Raw genomic sequence first — 22,103 nt, forward strand, 5'->3', positions numbered from 1 at the left:
AAAAAAAAAAAAAAAAAAAGAAAAGTCTACTCAACAATGGCAGAATACATTCTTCTCAAGGGCACACAGAGCATTCGACAAGACAGACATATGCTGGATCATAAGCCAAATCACAATACATTAAAAGAACTGGAATCACACCAAACTTTTTTTGACCACCAGGGAATTAAATAAGAAATTACTAACAAATATATCTGGAAACTCATCAAATAATAGAAATAAAATGACACATTTCTAAATGTCACAAGAGATATGAGAAAATATTTTGAACTGAATGAAAATGAAAACAGAACATCAGAATTTATGGGATGTTGTTAACCACAAGGAAAACTTAGATCACTCAATCTCATGATGTAGGGGGCTGGAGAGATGGCTCAGGGGTTAAAAAGCACTGACTGCTCTTCCAGAGGACCAGGGTTCAAATCCCAGTACCCACATAGCAGCTCAGTGCTGCTGCAACTCCAGTTCCAGGGGATCTGACACCTTCAGAGACAAACATGCAGGCAGAATACCAATGCACATAAAATAAATTAAAAAAATAAACATGATCTAAAACTTGATAATCAGTTTCTAACTCAAGTGAAAAAGAAAAGAAAATTAACCCAAAGTGGAGGAAGACAACCTTATAAATTGATACAATAGAAAACAGCAGAAAAATCAGTGAGACAAGAAGCTGATTTACTGAGAAGATTAATAAAATTTATAAACTTCTAGCCAGACTGATAAGAAACAAGAGAGAAAAGGTACACTTTACTCATGTCATAAATGAGAGGACAGCATTTAAACCCTACAGGCATATCAGAGAAAAAGAATATGGCAACCAACTATGTCAATAAATTCTGGCTTATTGTTTTTGGTTTTTTGAGACAGGGTTTCTCTGTGTAGCCCTAGTCCTGGAGTTCACTCTGTAGACCAGGCTGTCCTCAAACTCACAGAGATCCGCCTGCCTCTGCCTCCCAAGCGCTGGGATTAAAGGCGTGCATCACCACTGCCCGATATAGCAATAAATTTAACAATGCTTATGAACAACTTTCTCAAATTAAACCTGCTGTGTGGCTCATGCCTATGAGCAGGAGGATCAACACCATCCTCAGCTACACAGGGGTTCCAGGCCACTCTGGAGGACACAAGACTCTCGCTGAGAAATTAATAAAACCGTTACAATCATAAAGGAGAAAACCCCAGGCGGGGCAGGATGGCTCAGCGGGTACAGTGCTTTCCTCCACGCCTGACACCCGAGTGTCACCTCTGGGAACTGTTGCGGATATCCATATACCGTGTGAAGATGCGTTGCTGTGATTGGCGTAATAAAAAGCTGAACAACCAATAGCTATGAGAGATAGGCAGGACTTCTGGGCAGAGAGAGAAAGAGAGAAGGCATCTGTGTGTACAGGAGACACCGACCAATGGACATACAGTACAGAGGGGAGGTAAAAAGCCATTGGGTAGAACGTAGGTAATAGAAGCAGGTTGATTTAAATTATAAGAGCTAGCTGGGGACAAGCCTACAATAAAGGCCAAGTTTCCCTAATGAATAAGTCTCTATGTCATTATTGGGAGCTGGCCAGCCAAGCAAGGCTGACAAGAAGTCAGACTACAAGGAAGCACATGGGAAAGGGGAGAACTGACTCCAGCAAGTTGTCCTCAAACCTCCACATGTGTGCATGCATATACATACATGTACTCACACAGAAGACATAAATGTAATTTAAAAAACAACGAAGTAGAAAAACCAGACTATATCTAAATCTATTACAGAAACTGAACTATGGGGCTGGAGAGATGACTCAGCAGTTAAGAGTCAGGGCTGATCTTCCAGAGGACCTAGGCCTAACACCTAGCACTCACAATCTTAACTCCAGGCTCACGGGGTCTGATGCCCTCTTCTGGCCACTGTAGGCACAGCACAGGCATCCATTCAGGGAAAACACCGGCACACATAAAAGAATAACATAATAAAATGGATAGTGTATCGTGATCCAGAGCTTCATCTCAGAAGGGGAAAATCTACGTGTTCATCTCACTAGACACAAAGTTATGAGCATCCAGCATCCCAGTTGGGTGGGTATTGTGGTGTACGTCTATAATCCCAGAGCTTGGAAGGCTGAGGGCCACAAATCTGGGCTACGTAGGAGGCCTTGTTTCCAAAAGCAAACACATTGCTAAAACCTTTCGGCAGCCATGTTATAGAAAGACCCTTCCTTAGTTTGAGCAAGGATATCTATGAAAACCTAGAGCTAAATTTGGTGCAGTAACCCACACCTGCATTCATGGAATTTAGGTGTCTAAGACAGGAGAGTCACCATGAATTCAAGACCATACAGAATAATACCTTTCAAAAGCACTAAGATGCCAGGTGATGATAGTGCACACCTTTAATTCCAGCATTCGGGAACTATAACTGGAAGTTTCTCTCCCGCCTGTCAGTTCCCAAATGACCACTCTGAGGCTTAATATTAATTACAAACTGTTCGGCTTATTAGCTCAGGCTTATTATTGACTAGCTCTTATAATTTAAATTAACCCATTTCTATTATTCTATATTTTATCATGAGGTTTGTGGCTTGCTACCTGACATCTTGCTTCTCTGGTGGCTGCTGGTATCTTTCTAACTATGCCCCCTTTCTCCCTTATCTTTGCCTGAATTTCTTGCCTGTCTCTATTCTGTCTGGCTATTGGCCAAATCAGCTTCTTTACTAACCAAAGGTAATAAAGCATATTCACAGCATACAGAGGGCATCCCACACCATGGAAGTGATCTCTGTGAGTTTGAGGCCAGGTAACAGAGTGAGTTTCAATGTCTTGGCTACAGAGAAACCCTGTCTTAAAAAAAAAAGGAGAAGGAAAAGGAAGAGGAGGAGGAGGAGATGGAGGAGGAGAAGAAGGAGAAGAAGAAAGACAGACAGAAAGAAAGAAAGAAAGAAAGAAAGAAAAGAAAAGAAAGAAAGAAAGAAAGGAAAACATTAAAAACTACAAAACCACATAAACAACCCAACAATGGATGCTGGATAAAACTCAAGTTGAAGAGCTGAGAGGTCATGGTGCACGCCTTTAATTCTAGTACTTAGGAGGCAGAGGCAGACAGATTTCTGTGAGTTCCAGACCAACTAGGGCTACACAGTGAGACTCTGTCTCAAAACAAGACAAAACACTTTGACAATACTAAGATCGAGAGGCAAGAAGACTAGGAGTTATATAGCCAGCTGGGCTATATAACAAGTTCACAGCCAGCCTATGCTATGCAGTAAAACCCCATTTCAATAAAGGATCCAAGGCAAAGATGACAGGGCGGTGATGCAGGGACAGGACTAGAAACACTTTCTCCTTGGTATTTGACAAGGAGTCTCTTCTGACACTTCAACTGCTCTAGACATTCTGTCCAGTGCAGTAAGAAAAGAAAAGGAAATTAGATGCATACAAATTTGAAAGAAAGAAGCAAAACTATATTATTCATATGCAGATGACTGAGAGCCCTGCAATTCTAAGGACTTTAAAGAACAGAACAAATGTCAGCTATGGTGGTTGCTCCTCTGATCCCAGCACTTGAGAGGCTGAAGCAGAACAGCAACAAATTCAAGGCAAGCGTGAGATCTTTAAAACAACAAAATAGGCATTTGGCTTATCTCCTCTCAAATGACCCACATCTCCTGTGTGTTCTTTGAATCTCCAGGCCCTTGCCCAGCTCGCAAATGGTATAGTGTCACCCGAGCTGTACCATAGAGAGTAATGCGGGCATTACATATATCCATACCCTTTTCCTTCCCTTTCCTTGTTCCTTTCTAACAATGTATAACAGCCAACTCTCTCACCCTTGTACTACTTTATCTCTCCCATAAAAGGGACTTCAAGAAGCCAGCAGGGACTGCTCTCTAAAATCCTGATTTAGGAGAGGCAGCCAGAATGGCCAGTCTCGAGTGCACCCCAAAATACAGCTTGCTTTAACTGAACCAATTGTGGATTTGGTCTTCCTCCTCACAAAAACAAACAAACAAAACAAAAAAAATAAAACAACAAAATAAACAAAGAAGAAACAAATAATCAAGTCCATCCAGGTTACACTAAAAAAACTAGAAACAGGCTGCACATGTTGGCAAACACCTGTAATCCTAGCACTCAAAAGATTCAGCAAGAAGATTGTGAGTTCAAAGTCAGCCTGGAACAAATAATCATGACCTTGTCTCAAAATTTACACACACACACACACACACACACACACACACACACACACACACACACACATCTATTTCCTCCCCCAAGGCTGCATAGACAGTTCAGTTTAGAGTTTGTTCTTCTCTAGCTGAGCATGGTGTAGCACATCTCAATCTCAGCAAGCAAGAGGCAGATCTCTGTGAGTTTGAGGCTAGCCTGGTCTACACAGCGAGTTATAGGACATCCACAACTACATAACACAAAGAGACCCTGTCTCAAAAGAACAAAAACAAGTGAAATTCAAAATACCACTTATATAACATAAAGGTAAGAATCATAGGAGAAAAAGAACAAGCAGGTGAAAACAGCACACTAAGTGGTAAATACACAGATAAAACCTAGACGACCTAAGACGCACTCACAGATTTACAGACAGTATCATCATTACTACACGCTGGGTGCTGAGCACTGAGCCTCAGCCCTTGTACATGCTCTATCATTGAACTACATCTCAAAGAATATATTAAGGTATCAATGCTTCCTAAAACCTCCCTTATGGAGTTAACGCAACTCCAATCAAAATCTCAGCAGCCTTCTTTTATTGGGGAGAGAGGGGGAGAGTGTTTTAAGAAAGCATTTCTCTGTGTAACAGTCCTGACTGTCCTGGAACTAGCTCTCTGTAGACCAGGCTGGCCTCAAACTCAGAGATCCCCCGCCTCTGGGACTAAAGGCTTGTGCCACCACTGCCCAGCCAGCAGCCCTTTTTAATTTTTATTTTTTTTTTATTTTATTTTTATTTTTATTTTTTTTGGTTTTTTCGAGACAGGGTTTCTCTGTGGTTTTGGAGCCTGTCCTGGAACTAGCTCTTGTAGACCAGGCTGGTCTCGAACTCACAGAGATCCGCCTACCTCTGCCTCCCGAGTGCTGGGATTAAAGGCGTGCGCCACCACCGCCTGGCCCTTTTTAATTTTTAAACAGAAATTCATTTTTTGCTTTATATGTAAACTCGAAAAGTTCAGAATATTAAAATAAATTTATTTATTTATGTATTTATTTTATGTATATGAGTGCTCTGTCTGCGTGCACTCCCTCCTGTATTCCCATTACAGAATATTAAAATAAATTTATTTATTTATGTGTTTTATGTATATGAGTGCTCTGTCTGCGTGCACTCCCTCCTGCACTCCCATACAGATGGCTGGGAGTCACCATGTGGTTGCTGAGAACTGAACTCAGGACCTCTAGAAGAGCTGTCAGTGCTCTTAGCTGCTAAGCCATCTATCTAGTCCCTTAAAATCAATTTTTAATAAGAATAAATATAGGAGACTTCCATTATTCCATTTCTTTTTTTTTATTTATTATATATACAATATTCTGTCTGTGTATATGCCTGATGGCCAGAAGAGGGCACCAGACCCCATTACAGAGGGTTGTGAGCCACCATGTGGTTGCTGGGAATTGAACTCAGGACCTTTGGAAGAGCAGGCAATGCTCTTAACCTCTGAGCCATCTCTCCAGCCCTCCATTATTCCATTTCAAAATCTACTGTAGGCCGGGCAGTGGTGGCGTACGCCTTTAATCCCAGCACTCGGGAGGCAGAGGCAGGTGGATCTCTGTGAGTTCGAGACCAGCCTGGTCTACAGAGCTAGTTCCAGGACAGGCTCCAAAGCCACAGAGAAACCCTGTCTCGAAAAACCAAAAAAAAAAAAAATCTACTGTAGACCTAAACAATCAAGACAGTGTGGCCAGGGTGGCAGGATGGCTCAGTGGGTAAGAACACTAGCTCTTGCAGAAAGTCTGAGTCCCAGCACCCATGTGGTGTGTCATAACCATGTGGAACTCGAGCTTTGATTCTTCTGACCTCCCTCCATGGGCACTGTACACATGCAGTGCACACATACATACATACAGGTAGGCAAAACAGTCACAAATACAAAAACAATACATCTTATAAAAAGACATTGTGGCCATATATTTGATGTATAAACCAGTGGAACAGAACCGACTTCTGAAATGGATCTGCATGATCAACAGACTCTTTAACACACCAAAACATTTAAATTAATTATCTATTATTCATTCATTTATTCATTTCTTTTTCAGACTAGGTTTCACACAAGACTGGTCTCAAATTTACTCTGTAGTCCAAGATGGCCTTGATTTGCCTGATCTTCCTGCCTCCACGTTCCAAGTGCTGGGGTAACAGGTGTGTGGTGCCACACCAGGTTTATGTAATGCTGGGAATCAAACCCAAGGCTTTGAACATGCTATGCAGGCATTCTACCAACTGAGCTGAATCTGGACCCTCAAGGCATTTACATGGGGGAAAGATCAGCTTTTTGAAGAGAGGGCAATGGAACTGGGTATTTGAGGGGAGACAAATATTTACTTTGACTATATAATAAGTATACACACACACACACCCCTTGAAATTAATCACAAGTCTAAGTGTAAAAGCCTGCATTATCTGAATTAAGGACTTTTCGAGGAGAACTGACAGTATGGCCGAGGCGGCTGTCAGCAAGTGTGAAGACTGAGTTCACTCCCTGGGCCATATGGTGGAGAGACAGAACTGATTCCTGCAAGTTGTTCTTTGACCTCTACACACATGCCTGGCACACACAAACATCCCTTCCACCTACAATAAACAAACAAATGTAATTTTTAAAAAGTCTGGAAGAAAATGAAAGTCGAAACCATTTACTACTAGGACTAGGTAAAGATTTATACAGGATATCCTTGAACTTGTTACATAGCAAAGGGTGACCTTGAACTTTTTTTTTTTTCCCCCTGAGACAGGGTTTCTCTGTAGCTTTTTAGAGCCTGTCCTGGAACTAGCTCTTGTAGACCAGGCTGGCCTCAAACTCACAGAGATCCTCCTGCCTCTGCCTCTGCCTCCCCAGTGCTGGGATTAAAAGTGTGCACCACAACCTAACCTTGAACTTCTGATCCTCCTGTCTCTGCCTCACCAGGATCACAGGCATGTAATTTATTTATCTCAATTTAAGTATAAACTCACTCCTATTTTATGGTTCAGTAATATTGCACTGGATAACATCTTGTTTATCCATCCAACTGAAGATGGCTATTCAAGTTGCTCATAATTTATTTTTCATGATTATGAATAATGCTATTATTAATTTTGTGCACAGTTCATGGGATGGACACATATTTTCATCTCTCTTCAGCAAATAGCCCAGATATTACAAAGTCTGAATCTGAGAAAGAATTCAGACCCACATGGTGCAGGGCACTGTTTTTTATCTGTTTCCTCTGAATTGAAGCATTCTCCCCAGAGGGAAGATGCACTCATGACACGTAAGAAAGCTAAAAACCACAGAGCTCCTTCCCGAGGTCCCATAAGCAGAAGATGTGCCTGGGAGACACTTGGGAGTCAACTCCAAGTGATGCAACTTTTGTAAGAAGTCACCCATGCTGGAGAGGACTTTGAGTTCTCTGGTGATGGAGCTGCCTGAGGCACCATGTTCTGCACGTGACCCTAACAAGAAACCCATCGGTTTACCAAGCTAGACCTGGGTGGACCTGCTGGTCTGTTGTAGTGTCTCACTTGGGTTGAGTATACACTTGTTTGTGTCTCCCGAGGGAAAGTCATACACAAAGCACACTGTAGGAAGGTCTATAGGAGACAAGTCACATCTGTAATAATGCAAATACAAGTGTTTGCTATGGCACAGACACAGAGTAAAATTAGTCTGCAGGGTAGTGTGATGCTCTGGGGTGATGAAGATGTTTCATAAGTCTTCAGTTGGTGTGCTTTTTTGTGTGGCTGTATTTATGCACAGGTATGTGCCAGAGATCAACACTAGGTCCACCTTGCTTTGTGACACAGCCTCTCATCACTGGGACCCAGGAATCCTGACACGGGAAGGCTCACTGACCAGCAAGCCATCCATGCTGAGGTTAGAAGCAGACATCACTACACCTGTGTTTTTAGGTAGGTACTGGGTATCAAACACGGGTTTTCATTCATGTGCAGCAAATACTTTAGGACCTAATCTCTGTGCTCTGCCTAATTTCTAAAAAATAATTTACTCAGATACTATGATTTCAAGACCAAATTAACACCTGAGAAGATTATTTAGTTACTTTTGTGTGTGTGTGTGTGTTCTCTCTTTCTACCATGTGGGTCATCATGGGGTAGAGCTAAAGTCATCAGACTTGGCACGAGAACCTTTATCTGTTGAGCCATCTCATGACTCCCTTTTGCTTTTGTTTTTTTAACTTCTGCCAATCCTTTGCTCAGCCTCCTCAGAGCTGCAGCTGCAGACAGTCACAGCCTAGAGGAGATGCTCCGCATCTGGACTGCAGTAGCTGGTTACACTCTGCGTTGTATACTTCAACAAAGTTGAATAAAAATAAATTTTTCAGTAAACTGCCATGACTAGTATAAAAATGTACACAGCCTCAGGTGAAAGCTTGCCTTTTGTTTTGTCATTATTCCACTGCAGGTTTAGACAAGAATGCTTGGGATTGGTATGTGGTTCAAGTTCTCGATATTTCAATAGTGAGAGGATCCTTTTCCTTTTGTACCTCCTTCTATCTCTGGACCACCCTACAGTCTTCCCTGATGAATCAATGGTGTCTAGAATGCTGTCCAATGGGGCACTAGTCAGATGAAACTTGACTATCGCTTGTACTTGCCTGGACCTGACACACAGGATCCCTTCTCAAGCTCAGAAATGTACAAACTCCTACATTTAATATTGTCAGTAAAGGTCCTGCTTTTGCCTTTTCCATAAAACCAAGGAAATGGTTAATGTCCTGGATGACCATGGCTCTTCAAGAGGAAACTCACTCTAAGTTTCAGTCAATTGTTTGTGGAATTGTATTTTTTTTTGTTTGTTTGTTTTTTGTTTTTCGAGACAGGGTTTCTCTGTGTTGTTTTGGAGCCTGTCCTGGCACTAGCTCTGTAGACCAGGCTGGTCTCGAACTCACAGAGATCCTCCTGCCTCTGCCTCCCGAGTGCTGGGATTAAAGGCGTGCGCCACCACCGCCCGGCTGTGGAATTGTAAAGACGCCACAGTTCATAGGAGGTTTGAGAACAGGTAGGTTTATGATGTGGGATTCCCCTCTGTATGCTCTGAATACCACTGGTGAATAAAGAAACTGCCTTGGCCTGTTGATAGGGCAAAATTTAGGCAAGTGGGGAAACTAAACAGCATGCTGGGAGAAAGGAGTCAGAGTGAGGAAGAAGCCATGTAGCCCCGCTGGAAACAGAAATGTTGAAACTTTACCCAGTAAGCCACAGCCTTGTGGTGATACACAGATTAATGAAGATAGGTTAATTTAAGATAAGAGTTAGCCAATAAGCTAGAGCAAATGGGCCATGCAATGATTTAAATAATATAGTTTCTGTGTGGTTATTTTGGGGCTGAGCAGCCGGGGACGAACAAGTGGCCTTCTGACAACAGCTACTCATGATCCTTAGGCTCATATGTGGTCCAGAGGAGCTGAAGCATCACCCCAAACACAGCTACTGAGAGGTCCACAGGAATACACACCCTACAGCAAAGGTCTAACACCAAAGTAGTGATCTGAAGCCAGGCATGGAGGCCTGCGCCTGCATTCCTAGCACTTGGAAGGTGTCCACAGGAAGATCAGGAGTTCAAAGCCAGCTTTGACTACATAGCAAATTCCAGGTCAACCTGAGACGAGGCAGAGGCACCGTGTCAAAGAAAAGGAGGGAGGGGGGAAGGGAGGGAGGGAGGGAGGGGGGAGGGAAGGAGGGAGGGAGGGAAGAAGAGAGGAAGGAAGGAACGAAGGGCCACATTGGGCAGGGTGCACATTTGTGACACTTGGGAAGAGGATGCACAAGGTCACAAACCAGTTTAAACTGGTGTTGTCTACCTACTAAGTTCTCATCTCAAAAGAGAAAAATCCCCAAACAGTAGTGCTGCAAACCCTGTGCTCCTCAAGGACAGATGCAGCTCTGGAGTGCATTTGGCTCCTAGATTGATTGGTTCAAGTATTTCTGTACTCTCTGCACAAAGAAATCTGGGAAGAGTCAGCCTAGGCAGGCATACGTTTCCTGTCCTGTACCAAAGAGTCCTGAGAGTTTCCTTCAGAGGTAAGAACTGGCTAGAAAAGAAAAAAAGAAAAGAATGGGGGGAGCAGCCTATAACACACACACACAAAAACAAATCCAAATCCAAAGCCAAGAGCCACACAAAGAGCAACCTGTCACAACCCACACACGTGCTGGGTATCTGCTCCTCCACTGGGCACTGGAAAGGATTTTCTATCTGAGATAACTCGATTTTCTCCTAGGGAACTATCAGTTAATGTGACTTGTTTGGAAAAATTGATACAGAGGGTAGAAGTCCACCTCTTGGCTTCCGGAGAATCGGTGTGTCTGAAAGGCAGCACTTCCTGACTGCAGGCCTCCGCATGCAACACGTACAAGTTGGTTGCTTTTTCTTCTCCCTTCTCTATTTTCATCTTCTATAGTTCAGGAGCAAATCCAATTTTAAAACCAATTTAAGCTGCCCAGTTCTCACCGTCAGACCATGCCTTGCAAGCCTGCTTCCAAGGGGCTTTCTACTGCCCTGAGACTCATTGATCTGGCAGGCTCTGCCTGCCCTTCAGTCAGGGAGACCAGATAATGAACCTCACAGCGGGTGATTAGTGAGAGGCCCTCGCTGGTGAAAGGACTGGTGACGGTGGCTCTCCTTAATTTCCCCGGGCAGTCACCCACCTCCCTGACTTCCTCGGCTCAGGCCAGACAGCCCTGGGACACTTTCTTTGCACTAATTACAGATGTGACACATGCAGCCCGTGTCAGCATGACATCTAATCATGTTTAGAGGTACTGAGGTAATGGGAGTGGAGGAAACACAGGAACTCCATCAGGCCTTTAGCCTCTGTCTAGATGCAGCCAACAGGCACACGTGTCTGCACTCCCCACCTGAGGTCTCTCTCTTTCCTTGCAAACATGATATTTAAGAAGAATGAAACCCTGAGCTGAAGAAGTCACCATATCTCGACAGAGACCGTGGTGTACACTATAATCCCAGCACTTGGGAGGCAGAAGCAGGGGGATTAGAAGGCTAGCCTTCTCTGATCCTAACTCAGTAAGTCTCTGCCTCCTTGCCAGAGCTCCCATAACTCCTGCCCCTAACAGTCAGAATCCCATTTGTAAGCTATGCCCAGCTTCCCTTTCAGCTAAGTGAGTTATTTTTCAGATTGCAAGTACCTTGTGATTATGATTGTTATAAAAACTCAAAATACTGTTATGGGTCCTAAAACTATGTCAAGGGAGAGATGACTTGGCATTTAAAAGCATTGGTTGCTCTTGCAGAGGACCTAGGTTTAGTTCCCAACACCCTAACGGTGGCTCAAAATCAACGGTAACTCCAGTTCCAAGGGTTGTATCATTCTCTTCTGTCCTCCATGGGTACCATGTGTAAACATGGTACACAGATATACATACATCATTATAAAATAATAAGGACAAAAATATTTCAAGTCAAATACAACTTTAACAGAGACACAACTTTGCATAAGGGTACTTCCAGTAGCGGGGCTGCGCTGCTGGGCCATCGGGGACAACCCGGTCTGTCCGCAGTCTGCCTGTCACTCCTCGAGCACTGCTCCTTCCATGCACTGACCAGCCATTCAGGTGGGGGCCACTTCAAAATTCTACATCAACGAAGAAACTTCTGACAATGGCAGACACAATAATAGCCGAGCTCCTCTCCACCCGCGAGTGACCCCTGCTGTCGCTATCCCCCATGTGGCTGTGCAACACGACTTGAGACTTTTGAAGAAAACAGATGCACCTTCTTAAAAGCAGTTAAGAAGGCAACAGTGGTGCTGTGCGCCTTTAATCCCAGCACTAGGAAGGCAGAGGCAGGTGGATCTCTGAGTTCAAGGCCAGTCTGGTCTAGTCTACAGGCAGAGCTACACAGAGAAACCCTATCTCAAAAAAAAAAAAAAAAAAAAAAAAGCAGTTAAGATGCTGAACAGAGATATAGTTCAGTTGGTACAATGCTCGCTTAGCATGCAAAAATCCCTGTGCTAGATCTCTGGTACTGGTACCATATAAATGGGGCATGGAAGGCAGCACAATTATAATCAGAGCACTCAATAATAGAGACAGGAAGATAAGAAGTTCAAGATCATCCTTAGGTGGTATAGAAGGTCCTTTTGTATTTGTGTTGTTTTTATTGTTTAAATAAAGAAACTGCCTTGGTCTTTTGATAGGAAAGAGCTTAGGTAGGCGTGGAAAATAGAACTAAATTCTGGGAGGAAGAAGGCAGTGTGGCAGACACCATGGTTTTTTCCTGCCCGAGACGGACGCTGGTTAGACTCATGCCGGTAAGCCAGTCAAGCGGTGATACACATTAATGAAGATGGGTTAAACTAATATGTGAGAGTTAGCCAATAAGGGGCTGGAGATAATAGGCCATGCAGTATTTAAATAAATACAGTTTCTGTGTGGCTATTTCGGGAGTGAGCTAGCCGGGCAGGATGAAACAAAAGGGTCCACTCTCGTACTACACTTAGGTACAAAGTGAATTCAAGGCCAGCCTGGGATATAAGTTTCAAGGGGGGATTAAACTTTACTGTGATGTGATGTGATGTGTATGTGTGTGTGTGTGTGTGTGTGTGTGTGTGCACGTGTGTGTGCGTGCGCACGCGTGCATATACACTCTGGAGTTAGCCTGACCTGGTACAATTGTAGCCCTGAACAAATCAGTCTCATAGTGTACTCACCTATAAAATCTTGTCTAACTTGTAGGATTTCAGTAAATAACATGCAAAAGTACTCCCTCAACAATCATAACGTGCTCTTGTTCTTCTGTGAATTTAAATCTGTTTTAAATCCAAGATACTTCCTTCCCTACGCAGGGTCTCCCCCTGGTCCAGCTGAAAGCATCACCCACAGCACAGGACCTGGATGCTGACTCCCCTGCGCCCTTTTCCAGATGCCGCAGAGTGTGAGCAGTGGGCAGGAGCCACCCCTTCCTCTGACTCTGTCTTTCCAGTGAACACACAGCTCCATTGACATGTTTTTTCTGCCCAGCAGGTCAACTGAAATGCCAGAACACAGATAAAGACAGCAGGAAGGTGGGGTCAGACAGCTAATGTCTCATCCCACGTCTGTCCCACGTCTCAGTCAGAGTTCCCACGGTAACCGTCACTCAGGGCTCACAGGCTGCCGTGGAAATGCACGCTGTCAAGTATAGGAAGCTGAGTTCTGGCTGTTGTGGAGTCTTAACTCTTGAACATGAGTCTTTCCTCCAAGGCTGCCTTGCATAATGGTTAGAACCAAGTTCTAAAGAAAGAAAACAGCATAGGGACACTAGAGTATGCTTCAGGCACCCTGGTTACAATCCAAAAGTACCCTGGGACATTCCTCTCCTCAGAGGCTTTAAATTCTTAGAGCTTTCTACCAATATTTTTCTGAGAACATTCTCTCAAGCAAAGGCCCCTAAAGACACAGAGCCCTCAAAGTGGGGCTCCCCTCTTATGAGCACCTCACTGTTTACTGGAAATAAACTAGGCTGGGCCTGGGGCTCAGACCTCTAATTCTAACACCTAGAAGGCTGAGACAAGAGTATGGCCACTAGTCAGGGGCCAGATTGGGTTACTTTGTGAGTTCCAGGTTTGCCTGAGCCATAGAGTGAGACAGCTCAAAAAACCAAAATAAACAAAAAGTTAGGCATCATTTGAATTTCTAAATGCCTAACAGTCACATGCAGTGTTTTTAAATAATTCATTTATTTTATGTTCACTGGTGTTTTGCCTGCATGTATGTCTGTGTGAGGGTGTCAGATTGGAGTTACAGACAATTGGGAGCTGTCATGTGGGTGTGGGAATTGAAGCCCAGTCCTCTGGAAGAACAGTCAACAGTCAGTGAGCTTTTTTTTTTTTTTTTGGTTCTTTTTCAAGACAGGATTTCTCTGTACCTTTGGAGCCTGTCCTGGAACTCGCTCTGTAGACCAGGTTGGTCTCAAACTCACAAAGACCTGCCTGTCTCTGCCTCCCGAGTGCTGGGATTGAAGGCGTGTGCCACCAACATCCAGCATCCCATTTGTAGTTTTTTTAGATTTATTTTTATTTATATGTATCTTTGAGTATATGCAGGAATATAGCATGTGTGTATCATGTGCTTGCTGGTGTCTGTGGAAGCAAGAAAGGGTGTTGGCTACCTGAAACCTGAGTTACAGGTGGCTGTGAGCTGCCCACTATGGACTCTGAGAACCAGATCATGATGTCCTGCAAGGGCAGCAAGTGCTCCCAGCTGCTGAGACAGCGCTCTACTCTGCAGCAGTCAGGTGTGCTGGCTCTTAGGATCAGGAGAAACCAAATGATTTAGAAAGTTCACAGAAGTAATACTTAGCAGCTTTCAGCCATACTCTGCTTGTAATAATACTTTTTAAAAATGCCTGCCTGCTCTTCTAAAGGTCCTAAGTTCAATTCCCAGCAACCACATGGTGGCTCACAACCATCCGTAATGAGATTTGGTGCCCTCTTCTATCCTGTAGTCATACATGCAGGCAAAATACTGTACACACAATAAATAAAATAGATCTTTAAAAAACCCCACAAAGATAAATATTTTTTTTAAAAAGTCCTGTGGGCTTTTAAGATGGTTTAGCCAGTACCAACACCTGCCACCAAGCTTGAATTTGACCCCCAAAGCCCACATGTTATAAGTTAACTCTGAGCATGCATACACACACGCCCCCACATAATACATGTAAAGAGTGTCCTATACAACGCTATACGGCCTCCTCTGGATCCAAAATCCAAAGCTCTAAAGAGAGAAGAAACTTAGAAGGAAATGGTAGGAATTCAAACCTCAGCAAAGAGAGCTGGAGAGAGGACTCATGGTTAAGAGCACTTGCTGTTCTTCCAATGGACCCAGGGTCAGTTCCCAGCTCCCACACGGCAGCTCAAACTGTCTGTAACTCCAGTTCCAGGGGATCTGACACCCTCACACAAACACATGTGCAGGCAAAACATTAATGCACATAAAAATAAATCATTAAAAAACTCAGCAAAGACTGCTAACACAGCTGGCTCAAGCCTATAATCCCAGAGTTTGAGAAGTAGAGACAGGAATCAAACACTCTAGGTTATTCTCAGTTACAAGGGAGTTAGTTCTAGGCTAACCTGAACTACATAAAACCTCAACTGAAAAAACAAGGCAGGAATATGGTGCACAGACGTACACGCAGGCAAAACACTAAGACCAAAAAAACCAAAGATCTAAACAGGCAAACTGATTGTGACTACATCATAATAATCAAAGCAACAACAATTCCTAATATAGAAAATGAAAGGATCTGACTGCATCATCTACGTTCCAGGGATATTCCAGCAGAATGCTTTTCCTCTCTTAACATTGTTTCTTTGGTGGGGGGTGTGCTGGGAAAATGAACCAGGAGACTCCAGTATGCTAGGTGAAGAGGCAGCACACTGGATTTGAGCTATACCCCAACCCTTAAGATTGCCTCAGGAAGTCCTTGACTTTGTATTTGGAGAAATTCTTAGCAAGCTCCTAGGCACTGGGGTGAAAGGGAAGCTTGAAGATAGTTTGTCTGCCTCAGAAACAGAAAGCAGAATGCTGGTTGCCAAGGCAGCACAGGAAGAGGAGCCGGGCTGTTCAGACAGAGTTTCAGTTCTGCAGGAAGGAAAAGTCTCAGAGATTTGGGACATCCACGTGCGTACTGTTGAGCAAACTGTTTCCTACACCCTAACCATTGTTAGGATGGCAAATCTTTTAAACGACAATTTAAAAAGAGGAAGGTTTGCCCGTCAGCCCTCACAACGTGCTTGGCATCAATAGGCCCTTACTGTTTGTGATTGAATCAAAAGCAAAGAATTAGGACGGGACTCTGGGTGCACACCTGTAATCCAGCATTACGGAGGAAGAGGCAGGTGGATTTCTGTAAGCTAAGCCAGCCAGGATTATATAGAGAAACTGTTTTCTTGTTTGTTTGCTTGAGAGACAAGTGACTAAAGACTGACTTGCACTTAAATTATAAAAATACATAAACTTAGAAAAACTTCACAAATCTAGGTGGTCACAGTTGCTCCAATCTCTAATACCAGTACCTAAGAGGCTGACACAAGAGGAACTGAAGGCCAGCCTGGGCTATATAGTGAGTCCCAGGTTAGCCTAGGTTATAGTGTATAAGCCTGTCTTTTAAAAAAAAAATCCACAAATCTTTGTAGGAACAAAATGACAAGCTGGGTAGGCAGGGCTAGCAAAGGGTCTGTCCTATCTGCCTGATTTACTGTATGCTATAAACCCCAGCTAACATATATTAACAGGCTTTAGGTCTTACCTTATAGAAGTATTTAGAATCTGCTAGGGATTTTAATCCTGTTTTGCTTTATTTTTTTTTCTTTTCCCTCCCTACTAAGAATAGCTGCTACCAGCTGCAGGGCCTTACTGCCCTGAAACCCAGCTCTTTGGGAAGCTGCAAATACTCTTGACATTGTGACATCAGCATTAATGTTCCTAAGTGAAGGGAGAGAAGCACTCCACATGTTGGAGATAGACAGGCAGTCAAATAAAACTGATAAAAACAAGTGCGCTATAGTGCTATCATTAGCAGCCCTCAGAAGCAGTTAGGGAAGAGAAACAACTATTTTGAGAGCGGAGTCCTGGGATAACAGCATCCTGCTAGCAGTAATGAGCCCATGAGCACACAATAACTCTACGAGTGCAGAGATTAGACTTGGCTTTCCACCCGTGATCCTGTAGTGTCACAGCTACGTGTAACTATTTACATGAGGACTCCTCCCACCGTAGTGGTGCTGGGGCATGAAATCCCTACTTGCTAGGTGAGCACGCACACGCACTCTACCTGGCACGACAGCCCCAGCCCTCTTCCCCATTCTTGAATAAACAGAGTTCCCTTCCCTAGGAACTGCCTCACTTCTGGCTTCTAGACTCAAGAAACATCATTTGCCACTTTTAACCTTGAAAGAAGATGAAAGAGGGTGAGGATAACTTGTTAATCTTTCCTTTTCTGACTTCCTCAGGCACTGCAATGGGCTGGCGGCTGCTACTCAGAAAGAACCCCTGCGGCTGACCTTCCCAAGCTGCTGGGGTGAACACTGCACGTGGCTTTCAGGCTATCCAGAGTGACAGTGGTAGGAGCATCTGCTTCCATTAACATACAGAACATAATACACGGACTGTTCTGTATAAAAATGACACAGTAGAATTATCATGAACTGGTCCACAGGAAAAGGGAACATCAATAAATACCTCACAGACAGCTCCAGTACCAAAAGAACAGGAATCTGCTCTGCTCTATAGGCAGAGGAAAAAAAGAAAATGAAAGCCATTTATAAAGGCGGCTTTAAGTATGGGGATGGAGTCACACAGCTGGCTTCACAAAGAGAACAAATATTTCAAAGGGAACAACTAACTGACAGATTAATAGAGTACTATCCATCTGGCTGCAGGAAGAGCCACTGGGGGGAGTACTGAGAAGGCTCTGCCTTGCCTGCTGCCTTGCTGGGTGAACTGAATCGCTTCAGGAACACTGGAACACATGGTCATAATACACATGCTGGCTGGTCCTGCCAGTAAAACACTCACAAGAGCTACAGTGATGCACTGGCAAGGAAGAACAGAACACACATAGTTTCACTAGTTTGGAATTTATTCCTTGGCTTTTCCAACTGAGAACGCTGGGAAGCAAGAAAGAGAATTAGGTATTTATGTATGTATGTATTATGTAGAGCAGGTAAGCATGTGTGGAGGACAGAGGTTTACAACCAATGTCTTTTTCCAACTGCTTCTACTTTGTGTGTGTGCACGTGTGCACATGCCTCTCACTGAACTTAGAGCTCACCTATGCAACTAGACTGGTTGGCCTGTAAGCTCCAGGGATCCATCTACCTCGGCCTTTCTATGCTGGGATTACAGGCATGCCTGGCTTCTTTATGTGCATACTGGGGCTTAAGCTTAGGTTTCCAGGCTTTAGCAGCAAGCACTTAACCCAACTGAGCCATCTCCTCATCATCTTATTTTGTGCCTTTGATACAAGACTCAAAAGTCTCTGAATGAAACAGCAAGGTGGGGCATACCAGCCAGTGAGCCAGGAGCTGAAGGTCATCTTCACCTACACAGTGAATTCAGCTATATGAGCTAAATTAGGCTATATGACCTTGGTTTTATGTATTTTTTCCTTTGTAAACAGTACTTTTATATAAAGTTATGCACTTATCAATTATTATTCTAATACAGATCCTTATTTAAGCCAGGCAGTGGTGGTATACATTGTTAATCCCAGCACTCAGGAGGCAGAGGCAGGCAGATCTCTATGAATTTGAGGCCAGCTGGTCTACAGAGCTAGTTCTAGGATAGCCAGGGCTACACAAAGAAATCTTGTTTTGGGGGGAAAAACAAACAAGCAAGCAAACAAACAAAACCATGTCTTCCAAAAAACAAACAAAAAAACCCCACTTATTTAAAAAAAAAAAAACGAAGAAGAAAAAGCCTTAAAACGAATGCTAGTTCAACTCCACGCCATGCTGAAGCCCCATCTGTACTTTTATATAATGTAGAGCTGAATACAGGCAATAAGGGAGAAGGGAAAATCAGGCCAGACTTCAGGTAAACAAATGTATGAGGCTAACTTCAACTCAGACAGTACCACAGGAAACCTGCCCAGAAGTCACTGTCCGAGGGAAAGACGACTCAGTCCCTGAAGAGAAACTATCTCAGTGAGAGCTGGGGCTTCAGTGAGAGCTGGGGCTTCAGTGAGAGCTGGGGCTTCAGTGAGAGCTGGGGCTTCAGTTTTCCTGTGGCGGGAATTTACGTTCACTTCTAAGTTCTCATGTCTTATTTATTTATTTGAGTTCTTAAGACAGGGTGGCACACAGTCCAGGCAGTCCCTGAATTCACTATGCAACCTAGGATAAGCTAGGATAAGCTAGGATAACCTGAGCTCCTGCCTCCACCCTCTGAGTGCTGGGATCACAGGTGGACACATCATGTTGACATTTCAAAATAACTGGTTGAGAGCTTAAAAAGTAATATTTTATCACCCGCTGCAAGACAGTAACTCGTCAAATTTTACTTCATATTCTTTATATAATTAAACAAATCCTTCAGAAGGCACAAATGAAGAAGGTATTACTCTATTTAAAGAATCAGCAAGCAATCTTGCACTAACTCTTTTCAGCAGCCTGGTTTTACCACCCTGCTTGGAGCTCAGTCACAGGATCGGATCCCATCAGCAGACAGCACCAGGGAGGCCATTCCGCAGAGAGGACTGACTTACCTGTTCTTCCGAGAGTTGAGATATGTGATTCACAGCAGCGTAGGACTCAATTTTGGGATTAAAGTGATTGATGATGGCTCTGAAATAAAGAATTAACATTAACATGGTCCCAGATGGAAGACAATGATCATCCAGTTAATCAGGAGTGAGTGCGCCCTGGGTTAGTTTTTGTCTTGACACAAGCTACAGTTATCTGCAAAGAGGAAACTCAGCCCGGAAGAGGCCTCTCTCGGACTGGCTTGTAGGCAAGTCTGAAGGGCATACTCTTGATTAATGATGATGTGGGAGGGACCCTGACACTGGGGGGCAGCCACGGACAGGTGGTCTTTAAAACTACAGAAAGAATGATGAAGGCCTGGAGACAGCTCAATGGCCAAGGGCACCTGCTGTTCTTACAAAGGACCTAGGTTCAGATCCTAGCACCCACACTGGGTAGCACACGGCTGTCTCTAACTCCAGTTCCAGGGGATCTGATGCCCTCCTCAGGCCTTCTAGGACACTGCATGCACTTGGCACACACACAGAAATAAAAATTAAAGTTAGAAAGAGAAGCATGCCAAGTAAGCAAGCTAAGCAGACCAGTAAGCAGAACTCCTCCATGTCTCTTCCAGTTCTTGCCCTGAGATTCCTGTCTTGAGTTCCTGCCCCGACTCTGCTCTGATGGGATGGCCTGCGAGAGCTCTAAGATCAAATAAACCCTTTCCTCCTCAAGATGCTTTTGGTCCTAGTGTTTATCATAGCATTAGAACAAGGGTAACCGCCCTTTTCCTAAACATGAGGTTACAATGAGAGTGTACAGGAAACTGAAATGGGAAGGATTTAACAAGTCACCAAAGCTAGGCAGAGTGATGCATACCTTTAATCCCAGTACTCAGAGGGAGGCAGGCAGATTTCTGAGTTCACCCAGCCTGGTCTACACAGAAAAACCCTGTCTTGAAACCACCACAATCCCCCAAAAAAGTTACTGGAAAATTCAGTCAAACACTTGTGATGTGGAAATGAACTACAGAGAAAAGCACACAAGTAAAAAAACAAGTCATGCTCAGATTCCTCGAGATGAAAAAGTACCCAGGCGCTGACTGTCCACTAGGGGGCGTGGTGTTCCAGTTAGATTGAGGTGTATGGCATGGGTACTCGGTGGAGCTGGATCAACACTGGAGGAACTGGCACTGAAAGAGCTAAGCTTTACCAAAGCTGACGTTCAGTTCTCAAGCTTGCTAGTGTGTAGATCCAAACCAAAACTTAAATTCCAGGCTTTGAACCCAAAGTCAGAGCATCACTTTCCCCTGATCAATTGTACTCATCCAAAGTCACCACATCTTATTAAATCTACTTCAAAAACTCTCTGGGGAGCCAAGGGAAAGTGCTTGTTAAGCAAATGTGAGAATCTGAGTTCAGAGCCCCAGCACCAGCAGTAAAGCTGAGCATACTTGTGTGCTTCTGAAACCTCAGTACTGGGTGTGTGCAGAGACAGGGGGATGGCCATCAGTCAGTGTAGTGAGAAATAATAAACTCTGGGTTCAGTGAGAGGTATTTTAAAATTAGGTTCCCACGGTTACAATAGTGACAGGAATGTCACAGGGATAATCAACTCCTTTCTGCTTGGCTCTGTGTGGCCTGCTCCACAAAAGGAAACACAGGTCCAGTACTGTAAGTCTAACCAAGAACCCAAGGCTGGAGAGCTCACAAATCCCAGGATGAACCCTACCGCTATTATTCTGAAAAATGGGTAAAATGGACTTAAGGTCAAACTGCCCTACAAATCTGTATCTCTCTACCTCCAGATTAGTATAGCTCTCAGACTTCACTAGAGAAGTGAGTGATAGAGGGTGGGCTATGCAGACAAGCACAGGGCATCAGTGTCAATGGAGAGCTCAGCCACAAATGGAACATCTACAGCACACCCCTCCAAAGGTTCAGGGACCATCGTGCAGAAGGAGTGGAAACACTCAAAGAGCCAGAGATCAGGGAGAACGAGAGCAGCAGCATCGTCTGAACCACATCACCCAGGAACTCGCAGCAGCTGGAGTTGCCTGCATAAAACCCAGCCATTCAGCTTTCCTGCATGGAATGGGAGGGGCTCATGAGTCCCCACTACAACTGAGGAGCTGGGGACAGGTGGTGGTTTCTGGAGGAGGAAGAGTGAATTTTCTTTAAGGGTGTGCTCCTGGTAAGTTGGTCGCACTCTAGTAATGGCCTCACACTCAGGAGTTTATGGGCAGTGCAAATTGTTATTAATAATTAATAATAGGTTATTAAAAAAGAAAAGAAAAATAAGATGCAAAGTTAGGGAGTATTAGGAAGTAGAAATGGATGTGGGAGGAGTCAGAGGGAAGAATTGTGTGGGGTGAATATGACTGAAATACACTGTATAAAATTCTCAAAGAATTAACAAAAATATCCAAAAAATATACAGTAGAGAATCAACTAAGGAAAACATCTTGATGTTCACCTCTGGACTCCACATGTGCCCACGTAGGTGAGTGAACCTACACGATGCTTATTTAACACATTCACACAGGCCAGGCGGTGGTGGCACATGCTTTTAATCCTAGCACTCGAGGCATGCAGATCTCTGTGAGATCGAGGCCAGTCTGGTCTATGAGAGCTGGTTCCAGGACAGACTCCAAAGCTACAGAGAAACCTTGTCTCGAAAAACCAAGAGAGAGAGAGAGA

General features: G+C 43.9%; 1 protein-coding gene across 1 annotated transcript in view; it reads right to left on the reverse strand.

Moving 5' to 3' along the window:
* The window catches only part of Armh3 (armadillo-like helical domain containing 3), a 206,356-nt gene that overhangs the window by 14,075 nt on the left and 170,178 nt on the right, over window positions 1–22,103 (reverse strand). The window contains exon 24 of the mRNA XM_005352384.2: window positions 19,428–19,506. Coding sequence (XP_005352441.1) covers window positions 19,428–19,506 — 79 coding nt within the window. The remainder of the gene's footprint in view (window positions 1–19,427; window positions 19,507–22,103) is intronic.

Source organism: Microtus ochrogaster, chromosome 8, assembly GCF_000317375.1.
Source record: "Microtus ochrogaster isolate Prairie Vole_2 chromosome 8, MicOch1.0, whole genome shotgun sequence".
In the NCBI taxonomy this organism is placed as follows: Eukaryota; Metazoa; Chordata; class Mammalia; order Rodentia; family Cricetidae; genus Microtus; species Microtus ochrogaster.